Source organism: Mustela lutreola, chromosome 3 (assembly GCF_030435805.1).
Source record: "Mustela lutreola isolate mMusLut2 chromosome 3, mMusLut2.pri, whole genome shotgun sequence".
NCBI lineage: Eukaryota > Metazoa > Chordata > Mammalia > Carnivora > Mustelidae > Mustela > Mustela lutreola.
Genome location: NC_081292.1, coordinates 60,604,620 through 60,632,608, shown reverse-complemented (window position 1 = coordinate 60,632,608; position 27,989 = coordinate 60,604,620). Strand labels below are relative to the sequence as shown.

Genomic DNA, 27,989 nt, shown 5'->3' with positions numbered 1-27,989 from the left:
GGTGGCTCAGTGGGTTAAAGCCTCTGCCTTCAGCTCAGGTCATGGTCCCAGGGTCCTAGAATCGAGCCCCACATCGGGCTCTCTGCTTGGCAGGGAGCCTGCTTCCTCCTCTCTTTGCCTGCCTCTCTGCCTACTTGTGATCTCTGTCTGTCAAATAAATAAATAAAATCTTAAAAAAAAAAAAAACTTGATGTGAAGATTAAATTAGATGATACATTAAAAATGCACCTAGGAAAATTCCTGGCGCCCATGAAACATGCACTAAATGTTAGATGTGGTTGATACAATCATTATCATCATCATCATCATCATCAGTAGTATCTAGCTGATGGAACTTGGTCTGACCTCCTAAAGTTAAAGGGGGTAAAGACAGAAACAGAAGGCTCTGGATTTTTTGGTGAATGGATGCAACAAAACTTAGCGTACCCCTTAGTCCTTATTAGCTGAAGTTTTCAAATTCTGAAAAGAATTTCATGGGTAAGAATGTTTTCCTTTCTTTTGAGTATCAATTATCTTTTAGTCATGTCTAAGAAAACTGTACTGAATGAATCCATTCATTCAATGAATATTAATTGAACACCTACCATCATGTGCAGGCATTTTTCTAAGCATTGGGAATACAGCAGTGGACAAGACAAAACACCTGCCCTAGAAAAATCATACATTTTAATGAAAGAAACTGACAATTAAAGGAAAAACTAAACTGTGAGTTTGATCAGTTGGTGATACATGCTGCGCAGAATACTGCAGATGAGCGATATTTAGACAGAGTGATCCAAGAAAGCGTCTCTGAAGTCCCAACAGTTTAATTTTGCTTTTGTTTCTCTTGCCTCAGGAGACATATTTAGTAAGAAGTGGCAACGGCCGAATGTCAAAGACGTGACTGCTTGTGTCTCCTCCAGGACTTCAATGGTTTCATGTCTCACATTTAGGTCTTTCATCCATTTTGAATTTATTTCTTGCGTATGGTGTGGATGGAGCTAGAGGGTATTACAGAAAGCGCAATAAGTCAGTCAGAGAAAGACAAATACCATATGATCTCACTCACATGTACAATTTAAGAAACAAAATGATCATAGAGGGGAGAAAAGAGAGCAAGAGGCAAACCAAGAAACAGACTCTTAACTACAGAGAACAGATGGTTTACCTGGGGGGGCAGAAGTAGGGGGACTGGTTAAATAGAGGATAGGGATGAAGGAGTGCACTTATTGTAATGAGGACCAGGTGTTGTATGGAAGTGCTGAATGACTAAATTGTACACCTGAAAGTAATATTATACTGTATGTTAACTAACTAGAATTTAAAGAAAAACTTAAAAAAAAAAAAAAAAAAGCCTCTCTGAAGAAGGTAGCATTGAATGCAATGGGTTGGCAAGAGATCCAAGCAATTATTTGAGAGAACAATCAAGTCAGAGGGAACAGCACGTGCAAAGGCTCTGAGACAAGAGTGAATGTGGTTTATTTAAGAAGTAGCAAGAAGGTTAGAATGGCTATAGCAGAGCAAGAAATGGGCAGGGTTTCTAACAGCTATTGTTAGAAACATAAATAGAAATAAGTTTATGTCATGCATTTTAGGCTTACTAAGGAGTCTGGATTTTATTCTAAGAGTGATCACAAATCATTACAGGTTTTGAGCAGGTGGGAAAAAAAAAAAAAAAAAGACCATGGTAAAAGCAAAGAGATCTATTGGGAGACTCGTGGGGTCCAAACCAGATGAAGATCCGTGGCTGAGTGAGGGTGGAGATGAAGATGATGGTTAGTAACTAGATTCTGGATCTATTCTCAAAGTAGAGCCAACCAAAGCTATTGAAGGACTAGACGTGTTGTGTGAGGTAAGGAAAGGAATTAAGGATGAAACCTGTGTTTGGGACCCAATTAATTAGCTAATAAAGGGGCACCTGGGTGGCTCAGGTCATGATCCCAGTGTCCTGAGATCAAGTCCTACATCAGGCTCCCTGTTCTGCGGGGAGCCTGCTTCTCCCTCTCCCACTCCCCCTGCTTATGTTCCTTCTCTTGCTGTGTCTCTCTCAGTCAAATAAATAAATAAAGTCTTTTAAAAAAAATTCATAATCCACATTAGTGTATGGGTAAATATGTGGCTCTGAGAAGTCCATGGAAAGGAAAACTGACACTTATTTAAAACCAGGATTTCCCAAATTGTGTGTGTGTGTGTGTGTGTGTGTGTTTAATCAAGTTTATTGGGAGTAACTTACAAGCAGTAAAATCCAACCATTTTAGGTATACAACTTTATGGGTTTTTATACAATCACGTAACTACCGCCACAATCCCAACTGATTTTAAATAAGTGTTAAGGGGTTAATCAGTTTGCTCAAGAGTAAACAGAAAATGGAGAAAAAATTCAAATCTACATCTTTCTGAGTTCAGAGCCTGAAATTCAAGCTGCATGGTACTGTGCTATCCAATATGGCAGCCACCAGCCATATCTGGCTATCTGGGAATTTGAAATGTGGCTACTCCAAATTGATCTGTGCATAAATGTAAAATATATGCAGGATTTTGAAGACATTTTGAAAAATGTAAAATATCCCAGTAATTTATTATAAGGATTATATATCCAAACAATATTTTGGATATATTGGATTAAATAAACTATAACATTAAAATGAATTTCACCTCTTTTTTCTTACTTTTTTTTTTTTTAAAGATTTTATTTATTTATCAGAGAGAGAGGGGGGGGAGACAGGCAGACAGAATGGCAGGCAGAGGCAGAGGGAGAAGCAGGCTCCCTACTGAGCAAGAAGCCCGAGGTGGGACTCGATCCCAGGACGCTGGGATCATGACCCGAGCCGAAGGCAGCTGCTTAACCAACTGAGCCACCCAGGCGTCATTAAACATCTGCCTTCAGCTTAGCTCATGATCCCAGGGTCCTGGGATGGAGCCCTGCATCCCTCTCCCTGCTCAACGAGAAGCCTCCTTCTCCCTCCTCCACTCCCCCTGTTTGTATTCCCTCTCTAAAAGTTTCTCTGTCAAATAAATAAAATCTTTAAAAAAAATAAAAGTGTCTCCTAGAAAATTAAAAATTACATATGCGGCTCATGCACTGCTTTAATAAGTAGAGGCTGTCCATAGAATTTATTTCTTAGTGTTATGGTCAAGAGTTTTCCCTTTATTTTTCTATCCGGGGGTAGAACATATCACCGGGATATGTTGTTTTATCCAGAACTGGTTTATTTCCAGAGCAAATAGATGGAAACGGCATTCTTCCTCTGGCCTACAGCTATTTGCAGTCATATTCTTGTGCTCCCACACAATGTTACTGCTTTCACTTTTAGCAGATGCATTTTATTCAAAATATTAGCTGCTCAATGATTTGTTAAAGGCATATACCAGAAGGTTTTTCTTTTTAAAAATAAAGCAGTGAGGGGCGCCTGGGTGGCTCAGTGGGTTAAAGCCTCTGCCTTCAGCTCAGGTCATGATCTCAAGGTCCTGGGATTGAGCCCCACATCAGGCTCTCAGCTCAGCAGGGAGCCTGCTTCCTCCTCTATCTCTACCTGTCTCTCTGCCTACTTGTGATCTCTGTCAAATAAATAAATAAAATCTTAAAAAATAAAATAAAATAAAGCAGTGAAATACAATGATCACGGGAAGTCAATCCTGACTCCAGCATTCAACCTGCTGCATTTCCTTGCACGGCGAGCCAGCATCTCTCTGATGCTTGTATTGTGTCAGCCACATCCCACAAGGATCCTGAAATGCACACAATACCTCCTAAAATATCTCAAGGGGCTTCAAAGATCTTCTAAATATTTTTAAAGTTCTAAAGAATTAGAGTTGTCTAAAATAATATGTTCCTTCCTGAAACCTGCTTCGTTTTAGTTCTAAACATTCCTTTAGTCTTTGGTATTAATTTACTGATTCTGAAAAAGAAAGAAGTCTTCATAAGAGTGTTCTTTTTTACTCCTATTATAGTGTTGTGTCTCTGTGTGTTTACCTGTTAGTGTCCACTACCTCAAAGTAGCATGGCAATTTGGCATTTATCTACTATCATTTTATTTCTGTGGTTCAGTAGCTATCAATCCTCTTTTGGGGAAATTTTGAAAAACACAAATGCTCGAACTTTGTCCCTAGAAATTCTGATTTAGTGACTCTGAAGTCTACCTCAGCCAACTGAGAAAATTTGATACATTACTGAAGTTGAGAACTGTTTGTGAGGACAGCCAAAGTAGTGCCTTAGGCTCCATAAAGCTTACTTTTATTTTTATTTTTTTATTTTATTTTATTTTTTTTTAAAGATTTTATTTATTTATTTGACAGAGAGAGATCACAAGTAGATGGAGAGGCAGGTAGAGAGAGAGAGAGGGAAGCAGGCTCCCTGCCGATCAGAGAGCCCGATGCGGGACTCGATCCCAGGACCCCGAGATCATGACCCGAGCCGAAGGCAGCGGCTTAACCCACTGAGCCACCCAGGCGCCCCCTAAAGCTTACTTTTAAAAAAGGAATTAGTGTGCACCCAGCTCTCTCTTCTGTCCTCTCTGCCTGCAAGGATACAAGGACATCTCCTCAAACCTTCTTACCAAAATCTCATTGGCTTAGATCCTTTCCCTCCACCAAACTCCTATTAGGGTTACTGCAAGCATCATTCATTAGTCTGATGTCTACATACAGTGTGTGTATGTGGGCATGGGTGTGTCCCAACTGGTCTACAATTCTTTTTTAATTTAATTTTTTATTTTTTTTTAAAGATTTTATTTATTCGTTTAATAGAGACACAGTGAGAGAGGGAACACAAGCAGGGAAAGTGGGAGAGGGAGAAGGCTTTCTGGGGGGCAGGGAGCCCTAGGTGGAGCTCAATCCCAGGACCCTGGGGTCATGACCTGAGCCGAAGGCAGATGCTTAATGACTGAGCCACCCAGGTGCCCCTGGTTTGTGATTCTTGAAGGAGAGGGATAACATCTTTATGTTCACCATGCACCATTCCAGCCAAGTACACTTCACACAAGAGGTAATTTTTTACAAAGGATGTTCTAAAAGTACACAAGATGATCCCCAATTGACAATGGTTCAACTTATGATTTTTCAACTGCATGATGGCGTGATTCAGTAGAAACCATACTTTGACTTTTGATCTTTTCCCACTAGCAGTATTTGGTAAGATAGTCTCTCATGACCCCAGGCAGCAGCAAGCTGAAGTTCCCAGTAAGCCATGTGATCACAAGAGTAGACAACCAATGTACTTAAAACTATTCTTTACCTATACAGCCATTCTATTTTTTACTGTGAGTATAGTTTTTGATAAATTACATGATATATTCAACACCTTATTATAAAATAGGCTTTGTATTAGATGATCTGGCCTAACTGTGGACTAATGTAAGAGTTCTGAGCCCATTTAAAGCAGACTAAGCTATTATGTTCAGTAGGTTACATGTATTAAATGCATTTTTGATTTAACATTATTTTCAACTTAGGATGGGTTTATTGGGACAGAACCCCATTGTAAATCAAGGAAAATCTGTATGTAATTTGAATAATCAAAAGACAGTTATAACTACAGAAATAAAAGTTTATATTATTTATAATGAGATCATTAGCTTATAGTAGTGAAACATTTTTAACATGGTAAACATAATTTAAGAAATTTATAGGTTTCAAAGTGTTCCTTTACCTTGGACTCAAGGCAAAAACACTCTTGGGAATTGCAACAATACAGGGACTGTCATGTAGCCTTTATGGGAATCTATATTGGTTAGCTTGGGCTCCCTATGAAATATCACAGACTGGGTGGCTTAAACAACATACATTTATTTTCTCACAGTTCTGGAGGCTGGCAAGTCAAGGTCAAGGTACTGGCTGATTTGGTTCCTGCTGAGAACTCTCTTCCTGGCTTGTAGATGGGTACCTTCTCACTGCATCTTCCCATGGCTGGAGAGACAAAGAGGGTAGAGAGCTCTCTGGTGTCTCTTCTTACAAGGATGCTAATCCTACAGGATCAGATATTCACCATTATGACCTTATTTAACCTTACTTACCTCCTTATAGGCCCAATATCCAAGTATAGTAACATTGAGGATTAGGGTTTCAATAGATGAATTTGAGGGATGGGGTGGGTCACACAATTCAGAATCTTTCCACAGTTATCTTTGTCTGGTGATCAGCCAGCCATTACACCAATGATTCTAGTGGTGAGAAATCAGTACCTGTCAATATGTTACTGTGGAAAAGCTCTAATGGTTAGAAAGCACATGCCATATGAAGTCACATTTGTATCCCCAAAACTTCAGTCTTTGGTTCATGATGTGTTCTTAGGAACATCCCAAAACACTTCAAATCTCTCCTCTCATAAAACTGCTTTAACTAAAAATAAGTGCAGCAGTTACGGATCTCAATCCACAAATTCAAGTTTGCAAGAAATATAATCTCCTAATTTTACCCAAGGGAGGACTTCAAAATCACATTCAAGATTTTCTCTTGACTCACACATTCCTTTACCTCAAACTACTAGGATCTCGCTCCTGAAAAGCAGTCATGAAGGAAATGATACCTTATAAACTTTTCTTTTTCTTTTTTTCTTTTTTTTCAAAGATTTTATTTATTTATTTGACAGAAAGAGAGATCACAAGTAGGCAGAGAAAGAGGGGGAAGCAGGCTCCCTGCTGAGCAGAGAGCCTGATGCGGGGCTTGATCCCAGGACCCTGAGATCATGACCTGAGCCGAAGAGAGAGGCTTAACCCACTGAGCCACCCAAGCGCCCCTAAACTTTTCTATCAAAAAAATTTCCCCCATCTCAGAATGCTTACTAATTACATAAGATTTCCTGAAATGTCATGTGTTTGATATATCTATCATAGCATTAAATTAAAATACGTACAGCTGAAGTGTTATTGGGATGTTATATATTACAAGTTTTATTGTAATTTTACACTTAATCCAGCTGAGTTTTCTGATCATAGCAGAGTCAACTATTATTTCAGAAGAATAACCTAGCATCCATGTTGATGGGCAGATTTAAAAAATTATTCTTTTTTCTGAGACCTCCTCATCCAGACCCTTTTCCTGGCCCACTCAATAAAACTCTGTATTATTGATTTTCTGGTGGGATAAATTTTTTTTTTAAGATTTTATTTATTTATTTGCCAGACAGAGATCACAAGTAAGCAGAGAGGCAGGGAGGTTGGTGGGGGCGGGTAGGGAGCAGACTCCCGGTTGAGCAGAGAGCCTGAGGCAGGGCTCGATCCCAGGACTCCGGGATCATGACCTGAGCTGAAGGCAGAGGCTTTAACCCACTGAGCCACCCAGGTGCCCGATTTTCTGGTGGGATAAAATTTTAAAATAATTTTTGATCCACAGTTTTAGGCCAGTCCTTCTTAAATATTCTTCAGTGAAATACCAGTAAGAGAAGAGGACAGAGAGTGCAATATGTAGCTGTAAGTAGCCCCTAAACTAAAATTTTGTTTGATGATTATGATTAAATCTTAATGAAATTATTCACCTGGGGCACCTGGGTGGCTCAGTGGGATGAGGCCTCTGCCTTCGGCTCAGGTCATGGTCCCAGGGTCCTGGGATTGAGCCCCACATCGGGCTCTCTGCTTGGTGGGGAGCCTGATTCCTCCTCTCTCTCTGCCTGCCTCTCTGCCTACTTGTGATCTCTGTCTGTCAAATAAATAAATAAAATCTTTAAAAAATAAAATCTTAAAAAAAATTATTCACCTCATTTCATTACATACCATTGCTTTAAATATTAAAAAAAGTTTCACTTTCCTGAATCTTTCAGTAAAATGATGCCACAGGAAAATATGTTTACTTTATGGTTTTGAATAAACTGGTGTTATACCTAAGAATAACCTTTAACTCCAGGCTGGGAAGAAGCGGAGGCTTGGAGGAAAGAAAGAAAAAGCAGACCCTTTGTGTGAGAGCCCTGAATGACAAAAAAAAGTTTCAGTTTGGAAACCAGGGGTTTGTTTGCTTTGCTCATAATGTGCCTTAACCCTTATTTCCTTAGACTCTATTCCCCTGTATTGTTTGCAAATGCGACTTACTTTCCATGGGACCATTAGAGCCCTAAGGTGCAATCCCTTCCAACTTAACACTCTCTTCGAGATAGTCCAAATGTCCTGCTTGTCCAGCTAATATTAACTGAGCACTTATTATGCACCTGGTTTCCCTTTAAACCCTTTACATTTGTCAAGTCTTTTAATCGTCCCCAAAAATCTATGATGAGGTTATTATTATAATGCCCAACATACACAAGAGAAAACTGAGATACAACTAGTCCAAGGTCACCCAGCTAGTGGATAACTGGCAGAGGTTATTACAAACTAGGCATTCTTAATGGCTACAATATAGTGCTTTATTTAAATGACTCCACATTTTAAACTATGGCCTTAAAGCAATAACAAACGTGTAAAATTAAAACACATAAAGCCTTGATAATGTTGGATGTGTTTTCAAAGTAGACTTTGTAATAATATTGGATATTGAAAAGTGCATAAATCATGTTCAGAGGTAACTGTCACTCACGTAGAGAAACAGAATATAACCAGAGCCCGCTGTTCCCTCCTACGCTCTTACGTTTCAAAGTCCAAAATAAGTATCCCCTTATTGTTTAAAAGCTGAACTCCATAATCTACTTAAAACCCTAATTAAATTCATTTCCATAGTAATATACTCTTTCTAGAGTAGTGATCCTCAAAATGTGGTCCCCAGACAAGCAGCCGCTCTAGCATCATCTGGGAACTTGTTAGACTTGCAAATTCAAGGAACTCAAGCCAGACCTACAGAACAGAAACTCTGGGAGTGGAGCCCAGCAATGATGTTTCAACAACCCCCGAGCGGACTGTGACGCGCGCTAAGGTTGGAGAGGCATGGATGTACGTCCGCTGGGATGGTTTTGATTGGGGATCGCATGCTGTCTTACGCGAATACTAGCGTATAAAGCGTTACCCTTAAATAAATTCCAATAACCTACCTTTTTGAAGCACACCGCGGGTAAGATGCTTTTCTATTTTAACTAACCGCGTTTCCGTTCCCGTCCATACTGCATTTTATCAGGACTAGAAAGCAGGTTCCTCACGTCCTAATCTCCCCGGTAGCCCGGGCTGTACTAGTCCAGTTGACCCGCAAAGCCCGGCCCCAGCGCCGCGACGAATTCAACATCCAGAGGCGGGAGCAGGCATCGGCCAATCAAAAGCAGCGCTCGCCCATCCTGGCAGTGTGATTGGTTGTTTCCCACCGGCGGACGCGACCCAGGGGGGCACGCCCAGGGTCTTTCAGCACCAGCCAATCCTCGCTCGGCGCCTGGAGGGGCGGACCTGTTCGAGTGATTTAACATGGCGGAAAGTGCTACCGTAGAGGCGCCGAGTCCGCGGGGTTGTGCGGATGGGGAGGACGCAGACCCCCCAGAAGAGGGGATGGCAGAAACGCCGAGAGATGATCAGGAGCAATTTGAGTGCCAGGAATTGCTCGAGTGGCAAGTGCAGGTGGGGGCCCCCGGGGAAGAAGAGGCCTCTGGCCCGGTGGCGGAGGCCGAGGCGATAGCTGCCGGTTGGATGCTCGATTTCCTCTGCCTCTCTCTTTGCCGGGCCTTCCGCGACGGTCGCTCCGAGGACTTCCGCCGGACCCGCGACAGTGCCGAAGGTGAGTGCTGGGCAGGTCCGGCGGGGGGCTGCGCTGGGGCCGGGGCGACGATGCGCCGCGGGGCGGGAACGGCGGCGGGCGGTCGAGGCCTGGTTTGCCACGCGCCGTACACCTACCTAGTCGGGTCGGCGGCGACGGGGGCTGCTGCGGCGGTGGACCGGAGAGACCGCGGCTCTGAGGAGAACGTCGGTTCGAATCTCGCATTGGCCCGTTTTCGGCTTCTCAGTTCTTCTCAGATTCTTGTTTTTTCTCTTCAGTAAAAAGGATAAGACCCCCCCCCCCTCCGCTTGTAGAACTGATAGAGGATTCGGTGAGTGAAAATGCATAAAATTGCCCAGTGTCCCAAGTTCTTTTTCTAATTTGGCGCTTGTATTTGGTGTTTCTTTCGACTCAGGTATTCCTGTGGTGGCGTTTATGAAGCGGTCACAATGGCTTCCAAGTGACCCAAGCACCAGGGTTTTCGGTTATTTTGTGAGCTTTTCCAATCCCATTTGGCCTGCTTGCACATTATAGGATGCAGGGAAAAAATAACTTGTCAGTGAAAAGTGCTCCTTAGACAACACAGCCTTGGACCGACAAAGACACAGACTCCTAGAGAAGACTAGCCTGGCTTTTTTAGTGGTAACAGAAAGGTGCCCTGCTATTTAATATAAAATTAAATATTTTGTAAAACTATATGGACACATTTCATCTTCATGGTAATCCCATTGCTTAGGCAAGTAATTTTAGTTTATAAATTGGACTAATTAAGCAGCCTCCAGTATTGGTAGGTTCAAGGGAATGTTCCACACTTGTGCCTTATCTTCCAGTTCAAGAACCCTTCCTCCAGCTCTGTCGGGTAACCCTGAACCCATGGTTAGTTAACATGAATGAGAAAGTTAAGTCGTAAATTAGTGTATTACAGTGATTTATTGAAAAAGTCCACTTTGGGGAAGAGGGTACAGTTACCTACTTGTCAATGAATTTGGGTTGGAAAGGTCAGTATGACTTCCGGTTTGGCTTAATTACCTTAATACCTTAATACAGGTATAGATGGTGTTCAGAAACAAAGTTCAGCCAAGTAAATTTGCAGATGTAATTGCAGAGCTAATAAGCAATTTCATGAATTGGGCTGACAACATCCCACCTTGCGAGTAGGCAGAGAGCTTGGTGTTGTACAAAATGGAAGATTTTTAAAAAAATGTTTTTTCTTTATTATTTTTTTAAAAGATTTTATTTATTTATTTGACAGAGAGAAATCACAAGTAGATGGAGAGGCAGGCAGAGAGAGAGAGGGAAGCAGGCTGCCTGGCAAGCAGAGAGCCGGATGCGGGACTCGATCCCAGGACTCTGAGATCATGACCTGAGCCAAAGGCAGCCGCTCAACCCACTGAGCCACCCAGGCGCCCCCAAAATGGAAAATTTTTATAGATGGAAGGTGGGGCAAGAATGTTATTAGCAAAAGAAAAGGATTGGTTTAGGCTAGGTACTTTCCCTTAGGAGGAAGAGCAGGGAGTCGTATGCAGATTACCTCATCTTCCTTTGGGGCTGAAGACGACCCATTTGGCAGACTCTGGCTCCAGTCACAAAATTCCTTCCCAACAGGTTAAGACTGTATTTCTGGGGGACATTGAAAGTGCAGTTAGATTAGGTGTTAAGCCCCAGTTTGGGCCAGTGGTTCTCTTTTAACAATGATTACATACAGAAGTATGTATGTAATACCCATATATATATGGGTATTTCTATACATCTCTAGATACAGGTTAATATATATGCATGTATTTCCTCGTTCTGTTAGGTGAAAGTGCACTGAAGCAATGTAACCCTAAGTAGCAACCTATCACTCAAGTCTTGGTTTCTAATATCAGTCCTTAAGAAAGACAACCAGAGCTCTTTGGAGAAATGGCCTGATTCTGGGACTGGGACAGGAAGTGTGCAAGATGAACCTGGAGCATCTTGTACCAGAAAATAAGGAAATGCAAAAATCGTCCAAACAAAAAAACCCCACAGCAGTGACATTACAAAGGGACAGGAACCAACTGCAAGAGCTGCCAATAGCCAGAGCAACTCGAGTAAGAAAAGTCTGGATTCGAACCCAAAGGTCAAATAATTATCTATGAGCCCATAATGATGGAAATAAATGGTGGGAAAAATAAATAAGTGGGAAAAGAAACAAATCTCATACAGAAGAATTCAGGTAATTTATGTAGTAGCTACTGTGTTCTCAAGGAAGTGAAGTATAACACCCCATTCCTTAAATGCGGTCTGTGCATAGGGACTTTATTTTGAAGACAACAGTATGGAATTGGAGGGAGGTTAATTTCACAGTAGAGAAATCTAACAAACAATACTTAACTCCTAGGCAGCAAGGTCAACAGGAACAGTGCCAGTTGGTGGTATGTACACTTTATTTGACGTGTTGAAGATAGAACTTCTTTGATCTTTCTCCCAAAACCCCTTCACTAATTCAAATTGTAAGGAAAACATCAAACTGCAATACAAAATGCCTCAAAACTGCCACGGTCCTCAAAACCATAGGAGTCTGAGAAACTTTCATAGCCAAGCAATGCCTAAAGAGACATGATAACTGAATGTAATGTCCTGGGTGGGATCTACAGCAGAAGAAGGACATGAAGTAAAAACTAAGAAAAGCTGAATAAAGCATGGACTCTAGTTAATATTAAGATGTTACTAACGGGAAACTGGGTGGAGGGAGTATAGGACTTAATCTTCACAATATTTTAAATTAAAAACCTTTCTAAAAAATAGACTCCTTTTGAGGTTCTAGAACAACACCCAAAGAATAATCTAGGCCACCTCTATTATTTTGAAGTTAAGGGCACAGAAACCCAGAGAAAGTAAACTATTTTCAAAGTTGTTCTGCTAATCAGTGACATATAAATTTGAACCTAGTGTTATCTGTCTCCATTTTTGACCAAAAGGACTCCCTTTTATCTTTTATAGGATTTCATGTATTACAATTTTCAGTGTTATAAAAATATACAACTCTTGATGCTTTCTCAAAAATTCTTAGCACTTTCATTCTGACTCAGAATTGTTCTCACACCTCACTTAATTCAGATAATACCTTTCCCAGACTGTTATTCCTAACCTGTCTCTTTCCATGGGAAGCAGTGTAAGATAGTGGGTAAGAGCATGGGCTCCAGAATAAATTGTCTGAATTTGATTCCTGACTCTTCTACTTTCTAGTTGTAAAACGTGAATCAAGTTACTTACCTTTCAGTACCTCAATTTCTTCATCTTTAGAATGGTGACAGTAGTATCTACCTCATAGAGCTGTTGATCGGTATAAAGTAAGGTTTCTCAGCCTCAGCACTGTTGACAGGTTGCACCACATAATCCTTTGTTCTGTGTATGTATGAGAGTAGAGGGGGGTGAAGGTGGAGCTTCTGTACATAGTAGGATGTTTAGCATTTCCCTAACCTCAACTACCAGATGCTAGGAGCATCCCCCTTACATTCATAATAATCAGAATTGTCTCAGACACTGCCAGAACTCCTCTAGGGGTCAAAAAGACCTAGTTAAAAACCACTGGTGTAAAGTGCTTAGACTAGTACCTGGTATTAGAAGTGCTTAAATCTGGTTGCTGTTGTAGCTAGTCACTAGATCTTGCTATGTGTCTTTCTGTCAGCAGTGTTTGGTTACAACTGAGGAAAAAGCAGATGGCAAGGTTCAACCAGGTTTTCATTGTTTTTGCTTTATTTATTGTCTAACAGGTACAAAGAACAGAAGGGCAGTGGTGCGTAAGATAATTTGTAGTTTTTGCATAATGGACTAAAGGGAAGTGAAGGGAAGTAAAGATAGAGGTCTTTCTTCTCTAGAATATATTCTTTTGTTTTGCTTTTGTACCATACTTTTAACCTTTGTGACATTAAAATTTTAATAACTTGCATAAATTTGGGGTTGTGTCTTCTCAAACTAAAACCTTCCTGAGGAGCAGGGGCTATCTTATCAGTTCCTAACATTGGCTAGCAATAGATGTTTACTAAATATTGAATGAATTGTTTAAATTTTATATAAGTTTTGTGCTCTCTCTGAATCCTGTTTAATTATATTGTGGCTGTATTTGGTCCAGATAATCTCTAGGATAGCACAAGAGTATGCTATTTTAGAATTGAAATAAATACAAATAAATATATTTGCCTCTTACTTCCTTAGTAACTGCAGGACTGCTTTTTGATTTTGCTAGCTGATTTAATCTTTATATACAATAGCCAAGCCCTGAGTGAAGTATAACAGTGGCATCTTCAGGTTTTACTTTATAAACATTATTTCCTCAGAGAAGCTTTCCTATCTTACCCTCCAGCTAGCTACTAAAACACACACTAGGTTTGTTATATTGCACCCGCAGCATTATGTACTTGTCTTTTTCAGTTTTCCCCATGTTTTTACTTTAATTACTCAATCATTTGTCTTTCATTTCTACATAGTAATAAACTCATTGAGGCCCAGGATTATGGTTTATGCACCATGATACTCACTGCCTAACACAATATCTGGGTGGGCATTCAAGTAGTTAGGAGATTAATATATTTTTTAAAGATTTTATTTATTTATTTGACAGACAGAGATCACAGGTAGGCAGAGAGGCAGGCAAAGAGACAGAGGAAGAGAAGCAGGCCTCCTGCTGAGCAGAGAGCAGGATGCAGAGGGACCCCGGGATCATGACCCGAGCCAAAAGCAGAGGCTTTAACTCACTGAGCCATCCAGGCGCAGGGAGATTAATATTAATAAATTTGTTTCTATACATCTGCAATCTTATTTCTTTGGAGTTAGGGTTGTGGAGAAACAGAGGTTTTGAAGGAAAAATAAACTTTTAATTGCTGAGATTGTATCCTGGAAGTTTTAAACCTGTCTCAAACCTAATTACAATAGGGAAGGGAACTATTCTCTTTATTTTGCTGGGTGATGATCTAGACTGGAGACAGAGAAGGGGGTGACCACAAGTTCCCAAGAATGAGGGACATAAGTCCATTCTTCTACTGTCTCTATCTGAGGTACAACCCCTAAGACCCCTATCAAAGGGTAAAAGGTAGCTGTATGGACTCAGTTTGCTTCCATTTTCCAGAGCTTTTCTATCTAGCAGTCACCAGTGGACAAAGCAAAAACCAAGGCACACCCATGACAGCCCCTTCAAATTTCCAGAGTAAGTGTTAGAGCTAAGCGGCAGCTTTGAAACATTCCTCTTAGATGAGCTGCGTTATGATTTTTTTTTTTGGCCCTGAGGAACCACACTCAAGGTGGTTTTAGCCTGGGAATTGGAACATGGAGCATCTTATTCTGCCACCACAAACTCTTCTACCAGCCAACATGGCAAGTCTGACCTGCTCACTGTCAGCCTCTCCGCTTGCCCAGGAGCCTCTGCTTAGCAGAGCATTATAGTAGAGTGTTAAGGTGAAAGTGCAGAGCAACCGCCAGAGGTGGCTGCCCTGAGGGAGGTCATGCATCTCTGGGCCCATAGGCCTGGGGGGCTCAGTGTCGCACCTGTGGGGACTGCAGGACCAGCTTGACCAGCTTCACTGGCCTCCTGCCTCCCTCTGGTGCTACGCTGTAGCCCTCCTGGAGCTTCCGCATCAGGGTTACCGAATGCGGGAGTTGCCTATTGGGGCAGAGGCTTTATTGCACCATCCCCACGGTGAGAAAGACCAACACACTGTTTGTTGGATTCGGCTGTGAGCTCACTTCTTCGACCCGCACAGCCCCTGGAAAAGACTTGGGGGCCTAGGGTCTAGTACCCTGTCGCCACCGGGCCATCCCTGTCTTCGGCCAGCTTGCCCCAGTAAATGTTTTTTTTTTTTTTAAAGTCTTTGTGAACTTAAGAGACTCACTTAACTGAAACCTTGACTGAAATAATATGAAGTATTTCCTATAATAGGAGTTTTAAGGTATAAAATAAGCTTCCAGCTAATGATTTGACACATTTTATAGTTTTGAATCTAATTGTCCCTTTTTGTTAGTATAGAGTGCTACCTGTGGAAGTACTATTAAATATTTATTATTCTGCATGTGAAAATCTATTTTATTTTGTAAGTGTTCATTGCTATTTTTCTCATTTTTAAAAAATTGCCTGTAAACAAAAGTATACAGTTCCCAGTTTGTGATAGTTTTTGTGTGTAACCTATTATTACTCAGCCAACCACACAGAGGCGCTGCTGGGTCAAGTTTGGGTTTTTTAAAAAAATGTTTTAATGTTTTTCTTTTTCAGCTATTATTCATGGACTGTCCAGTCTAACAGCTTATCAGTTGAGAACGATATACATATGTCAGTTTTTGACAAGAATTGCCTCAGGAAAAGCCCTTGGTAAGTATGTGTTTTTATCTTATTTTGGAAATGTTTTAATCTATGCCTAAAGGTAAAACAATGAGAACAGATGAGATCTGTTATTTTTGAGAGTTTGTACAATGTGTTTGGGATGTTCATCTATACAAGCATATCTAAAGCAACTAAAAGAAATAATAGTTACAGTCTTCTTAGAGCACTGGTTGTCAAACTTAGCTTGCTTCAGAAGTATTAGAGAAATTGTTTAAAAAAACAAAACAAAACAAAAACAAAAATCAGAATTCTCCACCATGAATTCCTAATGAGGTAGGATGGATGGGAGGGGCTGTTGGAGTTTGTGTTTGTATTAGAATTTCCAGATGCTTCTGACACTGCTATTGCTAAGCTATACTTTATGGAGAGTTCACCTCATACTGGACTGTATGGTAAGTTTGTGGTGAACTCTTACTATCATACACACTTTTTTTCGTAGCAACTATGATAATTGACACCTCTTATTTGAACTGGATTTCCGCACTTCTTTAGATAGGCGAATATGATTTGTAGCTATAATAGCTCTCTCCTTTATCTCTACAGGTTATTTTAGATTGTAATGGGTAAGACTGCTTCAGTTTTGAGTAATGCCTGATATTTACAACATGGTCATTTAAAGGACCTCTTGATGCAAATAATTACATACTTATGTTGGTTTTTATAATTTACATAATGCTTTCCCAGAGTGCCAGTTGGTAGGCGGTACTTAAAATGAAACCAGTTACTTACAGTCCTGTTGTATTATATGAAATCCCAGTGTGCTTATTCCATTCTCATGGCCCTCACTATCTAGCTCTGGCTCATATAGCATACTCTCTGGGAGTGAGGCTGGGTCTGGAGTTGGTGCCATGACCATAAGTGAACAGGACTAGAAGCAGAGTTAATGTTGGGGAGATCTATAAGTAGTCTGGGCCTATAACTAAAAAAGAAAACCATCTTGATGTCGACACAGAGAATTTCTGATCATGTAGACAGTAAGTTAGCATGGTTGTTAACGGTTGTTTTGTAAATTAAAATATGACAATATACTCTAAAGTGCCCAGCTGCATTTCACATACTAGCAGTTGTTCAGTAGTTCTTACTTTCTCCCCTGACAACCCTTCCCCCAACCTGTCTTCATTCTGAAAAGAAATGCAGATTTTATGTGTAACCCCACTAATCTTGAAATTCACCAGGATCCCCCTTTTAAGTATATCTTAGAATAGGCCCACGTCATTTATCAAGAGTCAGTGTATTTCACCATAATGAGCTCAAGTGAAGCCACAAAATTTTAATTTATATGTTGGATTTTTAGCTATACATAACTCTTTTGTCTTATTTTTAAGGGGTTGCTCAACAGCAGCACTGCCTAATAGAAAAATAATGTGAACTACATATGTAATTGAAAAGAAATAGGTGGAATTAATTTCAGCAGTATCCTACTTATCCCAATATTTCTAAAATATATATCAACATGTAATCCATATAAAACATGTTAATAGGATATTTTACCCCTTTTTTTGCAGTAAGTCTTTGAAATCTGGGGTATATTTGATACTTAAAGTGCATCTCAGTTTGCAGTTAGCTATATTTTGACAGCTCATTAATTATATACAGCCAGTGGCTACCATATTAACTTTCGTTTCCTGCTGCAGATAGCTTTAAAATATGGTAAATGTCTTAAAGGTGAAATGTTTGTCTATGGCAGCCACCCTCATCTCATGGAACTTTATTTTTTAAGATACGTGCAACTCTGGGAGACTTTTCTTCCTTTCCACTCCAGCTTTCTGCAGCACCCCAGAACTCAGCAGATGTCTTGAGGGGAAAACCAACTATGTGTTTTCAGTTCCTCTAGTTTCCAGTCCACCGAAGTAGCCCCAAGGAAACCACCAGAAGCTTTTCCTCATTTTCTTAACCCAGTGAAATCTCCCTGCCTGGAATACACTGAATCTTCATCCTTATAAGCAAATATGGCCAGGGAAGAAAAGCTGCAAATCACTGACTAACTCCTGGAAATGTAGTTCATCTGGTTCTCTTTGCTTCCATCACTATCCCATGTCTTTTAGCAATATGATTTTGCAACTTACTCCACTTTTTTCTAGTTGTAACAAGAGTGTTGGCCTACTGTAATATCCTATATTCTGCTAGAAGGTGAAAGGCTACTCTAAAATTTTTGAAGTTAAGATCTAACATAGGTACATTTTTTTCTGTATCTCACATTTATAAGAAGGCAGCAGATTAATGAGATGGGTTAGATAATTAATGTCAGTCAAGAAAGACTTAATAGGGGGCGCCTGGGTGGCTCAGTGGGTTAAGCCGCTGCCTTCGGCTCAGGTCATGATCTCAGGGTCCTGGGATCGAGTCCCGCATCGGGCTCTCTGCTCAGCAGGGAGCCTGCTTCCTTCTCTCTCTCTCTCTGCCTGCCTCTCAGTGTACTTGTAATTTCTCTCTGTCAAATAAATAAATAAAATCTTTAAAAAAAAAAAAAAAAAAAAAAAAGAAAGACTTAATAGGAAATATAAATACTGAAATGAGTTTTTAAAAGGAAAACAAATGTGAAATGAAGATGGATTAGTCAGTCTGCCCTTCCATTTCACGCTTTCCAGCACATAGTCTAACCTTACCAAGCATCTTGTTATTCCTGAAACATACCTTTTTTCTGATATAGAGTAAGTGGTTTTTAAGGGTTCTGGTTTCTGCTTTCTGCTACTCGCTAGCTGAGTGACCGAAGTCTCAGGTTCTACTTTATAAGACAGGATTGGTAATGTTATAAACCCTTCTAAAGAAATTGTTTGAATAAAACAGATACTGCATGTTAAGCACTTAGCATAGAGCCTAACAGGTTAATAGTACCTTAGTATGTGTTGACTATGAGTGTGAATATCTTTTTTTTTTTTTTTTTTAAGATTTTATTTATTTGACAGAGATCACAAGTAGGCAGAGAGGCAGGTAGAGAGGAGGAAGCAGGCTCCATGCTGAGCAGAGAGCCTGATGCGGGGCTTGATCCTAGGACTCTGGGATCATGACCTGAGCCAAAAGCAGAGGCTTTAACCTACTGAGCCACCCAGGCGTCCAGAATGTGAATATCTTTTGTCCTCTTCTTCCTTATGTTCTACCACTGCCTTTCTGAAATATTCTTCCCACCCTTCTCCTCTTCACTTAGTTATCTCCTGTTTATACTCAGTGTCCCAGTTTGGATGGTTTCTCTTTCACAAAGGATTCTTTTGTTAGTATCCTTTCATAGAGCTGGTCTCCTTGGAAAACATAGATGCATGGGCTCTACCCTGTACTAATAAAATCAGTCTCTAAAGGGTGGGTCGAGGCATCTGCATTTTTATAAAAGCTCCTCAGGTGATTTTGAGGTATAGGTAGGGTTGAGAAGCACTGGCATAACACATAATTCTAGTAGAGTACCAGTCAAATTGGTTTGTCTTTCTTCATAGCTAGCATGTAAGTTTCATAAGGTCAGGAACTGTTTCTTCTTCCTGGTCAGATCCTAAGTATCTGGTATAAGGCCTGGAATATAAAGAGACTTTCTTTGTATATGAATTATATGTTTATGTTTAAAATGTTGGATAAACAATTAGAAGATAACAGGAAATTGTTTCTACAAAGTAAGAGTTGTTGAAACTGCTAACATTTAAATTTCATGCTCCTTCCAGTTTTTCAAAGGAAAAAAAAAAAGGAAATTAACTTGAAAAGTTATATCACTTGCCTAAACTATTGTATACAGGAATAGTACCTGGCACATAGTATATACTCAGTAAATATTTAAAGAACTGAAATCATAAAAAATTGACAAAATAAGGTTCTGCTTAGCTTCCTAAATTATTTATTTTTGTTCTGGTTTTAAAAGATGCACAGTTTGAAACTGATGAACGAATTACACCCTTGGAATCAGCCCTGATGATTTGGGCTTCAATTGAAAAAGAACATGACAAACTTCATGAAGAAATAGAGAATTTAGTTAAAATTCAGGTATGTGTGTTATATTATTATTACTATTTTGCATATAACATCAAAAGAAATTAAGAGCCACTCAACAGAAGTTGAGCAGTAAACCCAAAGTAAAATTTAATATAATAATTCTCTTCAGAAATTTGACCTTTGGTTTATAATCTTCATGCAGGCTCTAAGAACTGGGACTTAATGTTTGCTACCTAAGTATATATTTGCCCCCATATGAGAAAATACATCACATTGATTTAAAGATCACAAAGCAACTTTCAAAAACAAATGGCTTGTGCTCTCACAGTTTCTATTCAAGGTTACAAATATTAAAAAAAAAATTTTAAAAAGAAATCAATGGATTTTTGTAAATAGGAGAATGTAAAACTTTAGGTATGTAGAGGGAATTTTAGAAGTCACCTACTTACTCTTTAATAGAGTAAGATGACTTACTCTATTAAAGAGTAAGAAGCTAAAACAGTCATTCAAAGATACAGTAGCAGGGAAAATGTGTTTTGCTAGCAGGCAAAGCAAATACTAAGGATTGTTCTAATTAAATATATTTGTCCTCATTTTTAGAAAATTATTTTATGGTGGGGTAGGAGAAAAAAATCTGAATGATCTCTCACCTTCCCCCAAATTAATTATTGTTAGTTTGGTGACTGCCAACGAGAATTAAAACCAGAAGAGAATGGCAGAAATAGGACTACTACTTCTAAGAATTTCAGCCTGGGACAAAGAAATGTGTTATATTATCTCAGTTTTGGGGGGTTCCAGAGAAGAAGGCCATCATTTTATACTAGTTTAACATTGAGTGGGTTACCATAGCAAACATGTAATACATTGCATACTATTTGTCAGGTACTGTTCTAGGCACTTTTCATGTAGAAATCCAGTCCTTACGGCAACCCTAAGAATAGGTACTAGTATCTCCACCATTTTACATACAAAGAAACAGAGACACACGAGGTTAAATAGCTTGCCAGAGCTACCCAGATGATATTGGAAATTCCCTGTTTTATTATATACATTATCAGAAAGGCCAGATTATCAAATGCTCATTCAGAAGCATCTGGCTTCTGTTTCTGTTAGAAATTTTCCAGGAATTCTAACTAGCTAATTTTATGTATCCTAATCATCATGAATGCCAGCTACCTCCTCTTTCATTTCCCTTTTGCCCAAGTTAATATTTAGGTGGGTCCTAAATGTATATAATGTAGCTCCTAATTTATTTATTAATGTCTCCTTTTAATTGGCCTAAATTCGAAAGAGCTAGAAATCTGTGCATTTATCAGTAAATATGCAAGGGGCCAGTGAAACATTTTTTACATCTTTTTCAAACCACAGTTATTTCATCTTTGTAAAGATATTTCCTGTCATGTATCAGAAAGTAAGTAAAGTAGTAGATAAGTAACTACTTTAAGTAACGTAGTTTAGACTTAACAGGATTTATATCGATATTAAACAATAGTTATACATTTAAATAAAGCAATCTAAGGTTTGTATTTGTCATCTTGTCTTTTAGGCTATAGCTGTTTGTATGGAAAATGGCAATTTTAAAGAAGCAGAAGAAGTCTTTGAAAGAATATTTGATGACCCGAATTCTTATGAGGTAGTTGTTTATAATAGAATCAGAATTTTAGAATTGCTTATATGGAGTGAGGTAAATGAAAGAACAATGGAGAAAGAAAGTGATGCTTTATCTTTTAAACAGTATGGAACAGTGCTGTCCAATAGAAATATAATTGCAAGTCACACATGTGTTAGTAGCCACATTAAAAAAGTTAAACTAGGGGTGCCTGGATGGCTCAGTGGGTTAAGCCTCTGCCTTCGGCTCAGGTCATGGTCTCAGGGTCCTGGGATCGAGCCCCGCATCAGGCTCTCTGCTCAGTGGGGAGCCTGCTTCCTCCTCTCTCTGTCTGCCTCTCTGCCTACTTGTGATCTCTGTCTGTCAAATAAATAAATAAATCTTTAAAAAAAAAAAAAAGTTAAACTAGTGAAACGGATTTTAATATTTCATTTAGCCCAATATATCCAGAAACATCATTTTTAACATTTAATCAACATAAAAAAATATTGATGGGTTATTTTATACTCTTTTTTTGTAGTGGGTCTTTGAAATTTGGTGTGTATTTTTTACCTATGTCTAAATTCAGGTCTCACATTTCAGGGGCTCAGTAACTACCTGTGGCTAATGGCTACCATATTGGGCAGCACAGGTACAGAAAAAAAGCTGCTTTTTTTTTTTTTAAGATTTTATTTATTTATTTGAGACAGAGAGAAAGAGAGCACCTACATGGGCAGGTGGGAGGGGCAGAAGCAGGCTCCCCGCTGGTCTGGGAGTCTAGTGGCCCTGGGGTCATGACCTGGGCTAAAGGCAGCCAGTTAACCTACTGGGCTACCCAGGCACCCACAGAAAAAAAAGAAAAAAACAACAGTATAGCTCGTTTTTCTAGAGGGTTCTTACATGATCATTAGTAGTTTATGTATTTATGTGTAATGTTAAGATCAATTGAACTTAGTTCTTTAAAGATTAAAAATAAAATGTTAGAATAAATTGAGCTTATTTTTACTTAAAGAAATAAAAAATAGTTTTATACATTTTTAGTGAAGTTTATTGAACAGTAGCATACTATTAATAGCATATCTGTACTATAAGTGTATAAAAAGATGTGTTTTTGCAAAAGAAACATGCTTTTGTAATGACCCCCTAGATCAGGAAAAAGAACATTGCCCACACCCTCCTGTCCATGTCCCTCCCATCTTTTCAAGGATAGCCATTATCCTGACTTGCAACATCCAAAATTAGTTCTACTTGTTTCCATATTTTATGTAATGTAATCATTTAGCAAGGGTTTTTTTTCGTTGTTGTTGTTTTAGATTTTATTTATTTATGTGACAGAGACAGTGAGAGAGGGAACACATGGAGGGGGAGGGGGAGAAGGAGAAGCAGACTCCCTCTGAGCAGGGAGCCCAGTGCAGGGCTCGATCCCAAGACGCTGGGATCATGACCTGAGCCGAAGGCAGACACTTAATTACTGAGCCATCCAGGTGCCTCCATATAGCAAGTTTATGTAAGATTGATCCGTGGTGTTGCTTGTAACAATAGTTGACGTGGTCTCATTGTTCCATTATTAAAATATGCAACTTAGGGACGCCTGGGTGGCTCAGTGGGTTAAAACCTTAGCCTTCAACTCAGGTCATGATTCCAGGGTCCTGGGATCGAGCCCCACATCGGGCTGTCTGCTTAGCAGGGAGCCTGCCTCCCCCCGCTCTCTGCCTGCCTCTCTGCCTACTTGTAATCTCTGTCTGTCAAATAAATAAATAAAATCTTTAAAAAAAAATAAAAAAGAATACTACGTTGAGAAACATTTGATTTACTTCCTGTTTGGGGCTGTTACCTTCTTTTACACATCTTTTGTAGAACAAATAACACGTGTTTCTGTTGGATATATACTTATAGAATTGATGGGTTGTGGGATATACATATACTCGGTTTTAGTAGATTCTGCCAAACAGTTTTCCAAAGTGGTTATGTTATATCCGTTCGCTCAGTAGTGTGGAAGAGTTCCACTTGCTTTACAGACCTGCTCTGTAGTTTTCCTTGTAGTCATTCTGGCAAATATGTAGTAGCATCACATTGGGTTTTGGTTTCTCTTCCTTTGAACAGTGAAGTTGAGCACCTTTGAGCGTGCTTGTATAGAGTTGGGGGTGATCACCTTAATCTGTTGAGGGACTGAGCAGAGTCAAGAGTAGGTTGAAGTTTTATTAAGGCTCCATTTATTTCTAATTTGCTTTTGTTTCTAAGGTATAAACCGCCACAGAGATTCCACCTGAAAGCTTGATGTGTTTATTGGGTTCCATGCCCCTACATTTTTTGCCTTAACATGTGAGGTTACTGAAAAACCCCACTCTGTACAGCACAGAAAAAAAAAAAAAAGCTTACAGCCAATAAGCGTAAAAGGAAATGCTTAACCTCACTAGCATGAGTAATCAGGGCAATCCCATGTAATATGTTGAAATAGTATTAACTAAACCTCAGGCTGGCAATGATTAAAATACCTTAGAATACTAACAGTTGGCTCAAGGAGTGGAGAAATGGTAAGGCTGCCATACCTTCTCAGTTCTGTAAATTAGCTCATAAACTTGAGAGCATTTTAGCAAAATCTGAGTATACCTTCCAGCAATTCTACTTCTAGATAAGTCCCTAGAGTAATTTTTTTTTTACTGCACATTTTTAAAAGCCATGAAAATTTTCTTTTAAAGATTTATTTTAGAGAGAAAGCACGTAGCGGGGGAAAGACATAGGGAGAAGGAGACTTTTAAGCAGACTCCCCATTGAGCATGGAGCCCAACTTGGGACTTATTCCCAGGACCCCGAGATCATGACTTGAGCTGAAATCAAGAGTTGGTCACTCAGCTAACTGAGCCACCCAGGCACCCCTAAAAGCCATGAAGTTTTATAAAAACAAACAAACAGGTCCCACTAAGACAGTTGGTCTGGAGTAGAGACTAAGAAGTAGAATTTTTTGAAGGTCCGGTAGCTTTTACTGTGCAAAACCAGTCTTGAAAGAACTAATGTCCAAGAAAAGCTTGTACTGTGCACAAGAAGACCTATAGAAAAATGTTTAACAGTATAGCAGTAATAGAAAATAGCTTTTAAATGCTTTCAAAAGGCTGGAAGAATGGATGAATAAATGCTATTTTTGATAAGTGGAATGTTGTAATGAGAGTGAAAGCTAGTCCTATAAAAATCAAATCAACATGGATCAATGTCACAGAGTTGAGCAAATATAGCAAGTTCCAGAAAAATACGCATATGCTAAATAGTACCATATATTTATGGTTACCTTCATTCTTAGTGCAAGTGTAAAGGAATGTGTGGATATGGTAAATTCTAATTTAGGATAATGGCTGCCTTGAGAGGAGAAGCTAGAGGTGTAATCATTATGGTAGAAAAAGAGGGCTTCAGTAGTACAGATGATGTTTTATTTCTCAAATTTGGCAATGGACTTTCAAGTTCATAATTTATTTTTTAATCCTTCTGTATGTGTGAAATACAAAGTAGTTTAAGTAAGAAAAAAATGCATTGATGGGCCATTTAAAACAGAATTTTTAAAAATCTCATGTGTCTTTGAGTTTATAATGTGATTTTTTTGAATTAAATAAGATAGGATTTCTACCATCTTATTTGTGATTTACATGTTAATTTATTTTTCCTATTGTCTTTAGCCTTTAAAAAGGAAATTGCATAAGATAATCTCTCAGAGAGATACATTCCACTCAATTTTTCAGCACTTCAGCTACAACAACATGATGGAGAAAATTAAGAGTTATGTGAATTCTGTGATAAATGAAAAATCATCAGCCTTTCTTATGAAGGTATGCATATTTCAGAGAGACTCTAACAATAGAGTAAGGAGAGATTATTACAATAAAGGAGAATACTTGGAATAGAAATCCTTAAAAACTAATCAGAATTTTATTTAGTGATTTTTGTAGAATGACAGTGTTAACAATTAGTGAATCTAAAGGGTTTATTGGTGATCTTTGTAGTATTTTTTAACTTTTTTGAAATAAGAGTTGGGGAAATTTTTCAAAATAAAAAGTTGAGGGGAGAATAGATCAAAGGAATTTTTAGCATGTTTTTAGAAAAAAGATTTAGACTGAAGAAGGACCTTTAGAAAGTTTTTTTTGTAACATTTTATCCTCAGTCTTGGCCTCAAAAAGTTTTAACTTCTGTTATAGGGGAGCACTGATTGAGTATAAATACCTGGAATTTTTATTTTTTAATTGTTATTTAATTTTTAAAAGAGTTTGTTTAGAGAGGCAGGGGAGAGAGAGAATCCCAAGCACACTCTGTGCAGAGCATGGAGCCTGATGGAGGGCTCAGTCCCACGATGCTGAGATGATGACCTGAGCCTAAATCAGGACTGAGTCACCCAGCTGCCCCTATCTGGACTTTTTATTGATTTTTTTTTTTTCCTAAGTAACCTTTTATCTTAAAATTGCCTACTGAGTGCCCCATGTATCAAACATATACAAAGAAATCTTCTCCGTACGATTTATAAACCAAGCAGGTGACTAAAGCAGCTGCTGTTGATGATAGTTACTGGAGAAAACACAACACAGTCCCTTTCTTGACCGGTAACCAGATACTTTAGTTATGACTATCAAAGAATTAGAAGGCTTAATTTTAATGTTATTTGTTCAGAATGGTGTAATGGATTCCTTTCTCTTCAACAACTCCATTTTTTAAGGCAGCAGCAAAAGTAGTAGAAAGTAGAAGGGCAAGAACAACTCAAGATAAACCTAATGGTAACAGTGTTGAAGTGGAAACTGAAGCTAATTTGGATGTAGGAAAAAGGTTCGTAAATTAATTAATACATTTTTGTTTTCATGGATTCATGTTTATGTGAAAGTATTGCTAGTGAGCCATTTTTAACAAAAATAATTTTATTATAGAGGGTATGTTTTACTGATTAGTAACATTTGGATATTTGGAGTACTGTACAGTTACTTCATAATTTATACAAATTGTTATATGTACTAAGCAAAATAGTACAGTTTAAATAGTGTGAGTAATACCATTTACCATTCCTAGGCAACGTAGGCTCTGGAACAGTGTTGAGGTTGGAAACTTGAATCCTCTGTGCCCCTTAGATCTCAGATCTCACATGCCGTTGTCAGTGCCTTACTATACTAAGGGTTATTCTAGTGTTTGTTTGTTTTTTTTTTAAGATTTTATTTATTTATTTGACACAGAGAGAGATAACAAGTAGGCAGAGAGAGAGAGAAGGAAACAGGCTGAAGCAGAGATTCTGACTCGGGACTCGATCCCAGGACTCTGGGATCATGACCTGAGCCGAAGGCAGAGGCTTTAACCCACTGAGCCACTCAGGTGCCCCTTTAGTATTTTAAGATACTGTTCGTGGGGCACCTGGGTGGCTCAGGTGGTTAAGCCTCTGCCTTCAGCTCAGGTCATGATCTCTAGGTCCTGGGAACAGAGCCCCATGTAGGGCTCCTGGCTCAATGGGGAGTCTGCTTCTCCCTCTGCCTCTTCCCCTGCTTGTGCTCTCTCTCTGTCTCTCTGTTTCTCTCAAATGAACAAATAAAATCTTAAAAGAAAAAAGGATACTGTTCCTACATCTTCAGTAGTAGCCTAACCACTTCATCTGGTGCTCAATCGGGGAAATTGTGATTTGCTTCAGTGCTGGAGGGAAATGGGCTGTGTCGGTCCTATACATAGTAGTTCCCCTTGTCTGTGGGGGGATGCATTCCAAGACCCCCCGTGGAGGCCTGAAACCACAGGAAGTACCAAACTCTATATATACTATATTTTTAACTATATATACATACCTGTGATAAAGTTTATTTATAAATTAGATACAGTAAGAGATTAACAACAACAATAGAACAGTATAATGTAGTAAAAGTTATGTGATTATGGTCTCTTCTCTCTCAGAACATCTGAGTTCTGAGACAGTGTGAGGATGTGAGCTGATAAAATGCCTACGTGATAAGATGAAGCAAGAAGAACAATGCAGGCATCATGACCTGGTCATCATGACATAGTGTTAGGCTGATGAGATCGTCAAGAGGAGGATCATCTTCCAGGTGCAGCTGGCCATGGGTAACAGAAACTGGAAAGCAAAACCACAGATAAGGGGGACTACTGTATTGAGAGACAAATTCAGTCTCTAAAATTATTTCTTTAGGGATTTTCAAATTTTTACCTTTTGTTTTGGCTTTAGAAGCTAACCTTATTGAAGAAGATAAACTCTACCACTATCAAGTTCTTTTCTGTTGAACCTGTGGTCCATTCCCTCTATTCTTCTACCCTTAACCCAAGGCCACATGTCAAATCCATGTCATCTCTGGATGGATGGATTTGGCAGTGGATGTAATATCACTCTTTTTTTTTCCTTGGTCATGTGACTTGAGTGCTGCAGGCTCCTCATCTCAACTCCTTATTTAGAGGTGGGGATTGGGTTTCATGTTGGACGGACATGCATTGCTTATACCTCAGGACTAAGCTTAGTCATTATTGTCTATCCTTGTCCCTACCTATCTGTGATCTGCTCCCTCACTGATCTTCCCCCAAACCCAAACTCTATTAAGGTCTTACTGTTTTCTAAGATCCCTTTTAAGAAGT

At 39.2% G+C, this 27,989-nt stretch overlaps 1 protein-coding gene and 1 long non-coding RNA gene across 6 annotated transcripts in view; one reads left to right on the top strand and one right to left on the bottom strand.

Moving 5' to 3' along the window:
• Nucleotides 1-644: 644 nt before the first annotated feature.
• On the bottom strand, nt 645-9,167 carry LOC131826714 (uncharacterized). The gene is made up of 3 exons (XR_009351713.1): nt 8,927-9,167; nt 5,761-5,883; nt 645-980 (listed from the first exon to the last, which is right to left on the bottom strand). It is a non-coding gene; the product is annotated as an uncharacterized LOC131826714 (long non-coding RNA).
• Nucleotides 9,168-9,248: 81 nt separating this feature from the next.
• TERF1 (telomeric repeat binding factor 1) overlaps nt 9,249-27,989 on the top strand; it is a 34,167-nt gene continuing 15,426 nt past the window's right edge. For 3 of the 5 annotated variants that reach the window (XM_059166228.1, XM_059166226.1, XM_059166230.1), the window contains exons 1-6: nt 9,249-9,594; nt 15,800-15,895; nt 19,743-19,864; nt 21,360-21,449; nt 25,067-25,216; nt 26,095-26,201. In XM_059166228.1, coding sequence (XP_059022211.1) covers nt 9,288-9,594; nt 15,800-15,895; nt 19,743-19,864; nt 21,360-21,449; nt 25,067-25,216; nt 26,095-26,201 — 872 coding nt within the window. In that variant the 5' untranslated portion in view covers nt 9,249-9,287. The remainder of the gene's footprint in view (nt 9,595-15,799; nt 15,896-19,742; nt 19,865-21,359; nt 21,450-25,066; nt 25,217-26,094; nt 26,202-27,989) is intronic. The other 2 variants (XM_059166229.1, XM_059166227.1) reach the window with 1 other exon arrangement.